General features: G+C 36.6%; 1 protein-coding gene across 1 annotated transcript in view; it reads left to right on the top strand.

The window, feature by feature from the left end:
- The window catches only part of LOC107590544 (cleavage and polyadenylation specificity factor subunit 6-like), a 19,605-nt gene that overhangs the window by 6,376 nt on the left and 6,346 nt on the right, over window positions 1-6,883 (top strand). Inside the window, exons 5-7 of the mRNA XM_016279353.1 lie at window positions 2,044-2,533; window positions 5,337-5,452; window positions 5,533-5,686. Coding sequence (XP_016134839.1) covers window positions 2,044-2,533; window positions 5,337-5,452; window positions 5,533-5,686 — 760 coding nt within the window. The remainder of the gene's footprint in view (window positions 1-2,043; window positions 2,534-5,336; window positions 5,453-5,532; window positions 5,687-6,883) is intronic.

The following is a 6,883-nucleotide window of genomic DNA, read 5'->3' as shown; positions in this document are numbered from 1 at the left end:
TGCCAGGCTTTTGAACAAATGTGCATTGGCTAAATCACATCATACACACTTATAATTCTTCATAAATGAAAAGAACATTCAAATATAAGCCTTTACTGATAAATGCGATTGCCGTTATTATTGAATTTCATTAGTCCCAGTTTTGATTTATGCACGGCTGTTCACAGAAAAGTGAGCAAGACACCACAGTTACAATATCATGATTATGGTTAAATAAGAAAAGACAACCAAATCAGGCTACATTTATTTTCATACTAAATATCTCAACACACATCATTGGATATGACATTAAGCGCGACTTTGGCGTATATTTGTGTACTTTTACTATCTAATCAATCTCAGCTTGCGTTAATTTTGTGTCGCTATATGTTTGCCTCTCTAAGGTTAAATTATGCCTACGTCTTTCTTTGGCCTGCGCTCTGGAAGTGATCTGTTAATTCTGCTCAACTTTAAAACTCAAACTAAACTATATAAAAACTAAAAAATGTTCACAAAATAAAAACTAAACTAAAACTAACAAAAACTTAATTTTATAGCAAATTTGAAAACGATATTAAAATAAAATGAATAAAAAAATTCAAAACTATAATAACCTTGATTTACACAACAGCTGGTGGCATTTTGCCCCATTTTCTGAGGCCCTAAACTGAGATTTAGTAAATACAGTAAAAATACAGTAAATTTAAATAAAAATAATCTAAATAAAGCACTTACTAAAATTATAAATGATAAAATAATAAATTTATTAAAATAAAGCACATACTAAAAGTTCATATTTATTATTTTTAATTTAAGCAGTGCTTTCCACAGGATCTTGTAAGACTTGTGGCAGCAGGTAACGTCACATAATAATTGATCATATTTATGACGTTGTTGTGTCGTGTTTGCGTTCAGACATGTTTTGGCACTTTCTGTTCTACTCTCTGTCATCACGTACTGTAATACAATTGAATGCCCAATAAAGCTGTTCCCCTTTACATGTTTTCTGTTTCTGTTGTCATGCATAAAACAAGTATAAATAGTGACTGAACATGACCCTTTAAAGCTACATGTTAACCAGGAGTCACTTTTACTATACTCCTTAAGTCCTGATTTATAATTGCAACGTTAGGTGCGTTTCTATTACAGATTTGCTCAAAACTTTGGCGATATTTTCTAAATGTCGATAAAAAAGTATTGCGAAATGACGGCGTTTCTATTAACCAATGTTATGCGACTAAAACGTAACCTTTTGCTTCTCGCAATAAGTCATGGCAACGGATTTTGGCTATAATTATTCAAAGGAGGCTTATGCGTGTATCTTTACAGAAGCAGCAAAGAGAGCCGCTTCAGAAACGTGCGTGGCGCGGCTGGAATAAACCATAGACTGTATAAAAACATAAACAAGCATTGAGTGGCCGCAATCAGCTTCAGTGACCGTATCAGAGCCACACTGCACCGCAGACGTGTGCAGTGTAAATTGTCTAAGTATTAATAGTAGGGAAAGCCCCTTATACTGGAGCGCGGCCACTTATGAAGTGTTTCTTGGAGGTTATAGTACATTGAAGAATGATCATATGAATTCTTACATACGCCATGTGACCTGTAAATGCGAAAAAAACGTTTCCATTGCAGATTTGCGAATTATTCCTTTTTCGCATTGCCTGAAGAACCACCTCATGTGAGCGTAAAAACTTTAGCGATATATGGGCGTTTTTGCAAAATTGACGCGTTTCCATTAAGCTTATTTTGAATTTGCGCAATTTGAAGGGTAATGGAAACACGCCTATTGTCTGATAAAATCAACATCTACACTAAAGAGCGGCTATATGCGGTGGTTTTGGCTATGTTACTATGTCATGTAAACATTCAATAACAGATAACTGTGAGCATGCAAATGATTGTTTTTAAATCATGGAAATATTAACTTAAAATCTCATGGGGACTTCTAATTATTTTAGGTCAAAGGGGTTTGTCTGACAATTTTTGGAATACTCGCACTACTTTCCTACTGCTGTCTTTGATCAAAGTAAATAGTTCATTTTTCAAACCTTCCCTTTGCAGGTATGCAAGGCCCCCTGCGTCCTCCCACAGGCCCACCTGGGCCTCCAGGACCCCCTGGCCCCCCTCCACCTGGACAAGGTCTGCTGCCGCCCCTCGGAGGTCCTCCTAACAGAGGAGACCGTCCTCCTCCACCCGTCATGTTTCCTGGTCAGTTTGGTCAGCCTCCTATGGGACCGATGCCTCCTGGCCCGCCACCACCTGGATACGGGCCTCCCCCAGGCCCCCCTCTACTTCAGCAGGGTCTGCCCCCTCCTGGACCCTTCCCTCCCCGTCCACCTGGGCCCTTAGGACCCCCGCTTGGCCTCGTGCCTCCACCTCACATGCAGGGACCCCCGCCTGGAGGTCCACCGCCGGCCCCTCATGTCAACCCAGCCTTCTTCCCACCGCCTGGAAACAACAACATGCCATCGTCCGACAGCAGGGGCCCACCCCCAGGTGACATGTACGGCCGCCCTCCTCCATATGACAGAGAATATGGCCCTGGCGGCAGGTAAGAAACACCTCACCTTCACTGTACAGTAAATCTCACCCGTAACAAGTTCTCAGGCCACACCAGTGAAAACTAAATGCTTGGAATATATATGGATGCACGATTTCAAAACTAATTGCGTTTTTTTTTTTCAGTAGTGCATTTAAAATTAAATGTTTTATAAAAAAAATTGTCAAGTACAAGCTTCAGGTTTCAGTATAACTGTAAAAATAATACTATTGTAGTAATTATTACTAAATAAAATTATTTAAAAATGTATGTATTTAAATTAAGTAAATTACTTATAACTAGGGTTGGGTATCGTTTGAATTTTATAGATTCTGATTCTTATCGATTCCAATAAGATAAAAAGATCCAATAAAAAAAATAAAATGAGTCAAACATTTAGATTTGTATTGTCATTTACAAACCGTTCTGTTGCAGCTGAATAACATGAGCAAAAATCATCAGCCTACAGCACACTTTGGCCTACAAGAGGAACTTTTGCCTATGGTTTTAACAAAAATACCACAGTGAAAACAAATGGACTAATATACATTTCAAACATTAAATTGTTAAAGACAATATAAAAAAGTCAGTAATAAAAACAAATCAATTAGCAATAGCATAAAAAATACAACTGAACAAATTTCAGGTACAGAAATTGAAATCAAAAGTTGAAAAACACTGCATAGTTTTCTTTTCATAAATAAACTATAGATTAATCCTCATTAAAGTTGCAAAAGATATTCAATCAAGATCAGTGAATGATTTTATTTTGTTCTTTGATTAACATTAATGAAAATCCGCAGACGTGTATTAGGCTGCTGTGTCTTTATCACCGAACACATGCGGATCTAAAAATACTGTTACACAGGCGCTTTCTTTCTCATCTGTTTATGTTCGCTTGAGACAAAAAACGGCTGTGGCTGTGTACAGGGATATAATGATGTAATTTTGTGCATATTGGTCGCAAGATGTGAAAGCCTGGAAATAGCTTATCCGCTGCAGGAATGCACGGAACGGTTCGAGAACAGCCGGGAAGTGCACTGAAACCGTGTTTCTCTGTGCTCACGCTTTAGATGTGTGCGCGGCACAAAACTGTGGAAGTTCTTTCCCTTCCTGCACTTAAAGGTTGGGTAGGCGATTTTGGAAAGGCTAGCAATAGCAAGCTAGCTTTGAAAGCAAGATCCCACCTTCCCTGCATAATCACTCTGCAAAAAGCCACGGGGCCTCCAAAACACATGAACACGCACAGGCAGAGCAGAGGCCAATCAGCAGTACGATGAGAGACAGCAATGGTGGAGGGTTAAATGCAACACTGCCAGACAAAAAAATATAATAATATTAATACTGCAGCCTTCACTGCAAACTGCTGAAGATACGGGTCATCAAAGTCAGGCATCACGAACCTGTTTCATGATTTTAAACGATATCACTCATTAGAACATGCAGAAACTAAGAAATTAATTTTTCTATTGAGATTTATTGTTTTTGGAAACATGCAGCACATTAATGGACTAATGGTGAGAATTATTATTGTGATTATGACAAATATTAATAACTATTGTCATTTCAAATAGTTAAAAAAAAATTGTTGCTATTCTTACCCTGAAACATGCAGCACATATTAACTATAACAATACTGTATTTGATTATTACAAAAAGTAACCATTGTAATTTTATAATAAAATGGTATTATAATTTTTATTTTTTTTTTGCTCTGAAACATGCAGCACATATTTAATTAAATCTTAGCCTTTGCAATTTGGTATTTACTATTAACTCCAGGAGTGGAGGTTATTGGTGACGCGTGTGGCCTCAAACTGACCCTGAATCTCCTCTCTGGCCTTTCTTCAGTAACTTCAGACCCCCTGTAGTATGTAGCTTTGAGCCATGGATAGACGAGGGGTTGGTTGCTGTGAAAAACTCTGGCCAGCACTTGCACAATACAAGTGATCAAGGGTTAGTGAAGTAACCGTCCGCTGAGACCAGGATCCTGAAACAGGACCTTTGCTCAGGCTTGAGTGTGTTCTGAATGCATTGAGTGTGTGCCGTTTCTGTAGTGATTTCAATTGTTGTTGTTTTTTTGTTTTTTACTGGTGATGCTCCAAAATGAATTTATTGAAACAGAAATTGAGGTTTTCATTTAGCCAAATAATTTAACCAAAAATGTAATTTAATTATTTTTGCTATTCAGGGTTTTTTGTAAAGTTCTTCAGTAGAGATACTGTAGTTTCAGTTTTTATATCATTTATATATATATATATATATATATATATATAAGTTTTTTAAAATAATTTTTTTAAATAAAATTAAGATACTATTATAATTTAATTTTTTGTGATCTAGTTGAAGTTTTTTAATGTCTATTTTTTTAAATAAATTTGTTTATTTTCGTATCATTGAGAAACTTATTTTTCAGTTAAATTTTTTAGTAATACATTTTTTTCTATATTTAGTAAATGGTCTATAGTTTATTTTTAGGTTAAGTACTTCAAGGTAAACTAAACTAAAATGAGAAATGGTGCTTTGGCGACTAGATGAAATAAAGGATTTTTTTTCAGTTAACGTTTATTTAATTTAATGAAACAATGTTTTTAAAGGTTTTAGTTTAAAGGTTCAGTCTTAGTTAACTATAATAACCGTGGTTTCATACAAATGTGTTCGGTTACCAAAATTTCAGTGTATCACTAGTTTTAACATGCTTTGTGATTCAGCACTAACGGCACTGCTGCTCTCTGTGTGAAATTGGACCCTGATGTTGTTAGTGTTTTATTCTGATTTATGCTTTGTTTCAATGCATCTGCTTTTCCTCTTGTAGGGACATGGATTCATCTCGCACTCCTCTGAGCGAAGCTGAGTTTGAGGAGATCATGAATCGTAACAGAGCGATCTCCAGCAGTGCTATCTCGAGGGCCGTGTCAGACGCAAGCGCAGGTGCGAAAACACTTATACACACGCAGCATGAATGTTTAGTTTGGTTTGTCAGGTGGTAATGAAATGCTCTGTTTTTGCAGCTGATTACGGCAGTGCTATAGAGACTCTGGTGACGGCCATTTCTCTGATCAAGCAGTCGAAGGTTTCTGCTGATGACCGCTGTAAAGTTCTCATCAGCTCACTTCAGGACTGCTTGCATGGAATCGAGTCCAAATCCTATGGCTCTGCATCAAGGTAAAGATCTTGTGGATCTACACTATTTTTGTTTCAGCGGGGGTCTGCAACCTTGTGGGCATGAAATGGCTTTTCTTTTTCTTTTTCTGGATAACCACTGTGCCAATAAGACCCCCCCCCCCTTATTTTTGTAAATACATGCTTTAGGTTCTTTTTCTTTTTCTGGATAACCACTGTGCCAATAAGACCCCCCCCCCCTTATTTTTGTAAATACATGCTTTAGGTTCTTTTTCTTTTTCTGGATAACCACTGTGCCAATAAGACCCCCCCCCCCTTATTTTTGTAAATACATGCTTTAGGTTCTTTTTCTTTTTCTGGATAACCACTGTGCCAATAAGACCCCCCCCCCCTTATTTTTGTAAATACATGCTTTAGGTTTTTTTTCTTTTTCTGGATAACCACTGTGCCAATAAGACCCCCCCCCCCTTATTTTTGTAAATACATGCTTTATACAGTACATGATCATTTTTAAAAGTTCAGGGGGAAAAATATTTACAAAATATCCTGTTTTATTCAGGACTGCATTTCTAGGACCCTATAGGCTAGTTGTTTTAAATTATTTTATTATAATACACTGGACTGAGCTCTCTTTCTCGCATTCTTACACATTCGAATGGACATACAAATAGAATTATATCAAAATATCCCATAAATACAATCGGTTATGTCTTAAGTGAACGAAAAGTTGAGAAAGGAAACAAGGATGTATTGGATCCGTGCACTGACAGCAGCCGCTGCCGCCAGTCATTAATGTTAATCAAAGAACAAAAAAAAAGAAAATCCCTCACTGATCTTGACTGAATCACTTTGGTAACCTCAGTTTATATTTTATTTGCCTGTTGTTCGGCACTGACTACTGTAATGGCAACGTGCATCTGTGTATGCGATTATTTTGGAGATGCGTTCCAATATAATTTAACCTTATTTAGGGTATAGGCCTATTCTATTTTGATCTGCAGTTTAATAAAAGTTAAACAGATAAAAGACAAAGTAGCACTGCATGTGTTTGTGAATATTTATTTAAACAGACTGTATAATGATGAAAAACCCCAAACATGATGAATATAATTAAAATACACAAATTCCTTCAGCGCACATTTCAGTGTAATTTTTTACAGATTTTTTAAACCGTGAATACAATATAATTATGATTAATTAAGCTGAGATATAGCACTATAAATTCTTAATTCATTTGCA

Source organism: Sinocyclocheilus grahami, unplaced genomic scaffold (assembly GCF_001515645.1).
Source record: "Sinocyclocheilus grahami isolate Dianchi unplaced genomic scaffold, SAMN03320097.WGS_v1.1 scaffold129.1, whole genome shotgun sequence".
NCBI lineage: Eukaryota > Metazoa > Chordata > Actinopteri > Cypriniformes > Cyprinidae > Sinocyclocheilus > Sinocyclocheilus grahami.
This window is presented reverse-complemented; position numbering and strand designations above follow the sequence as displayed.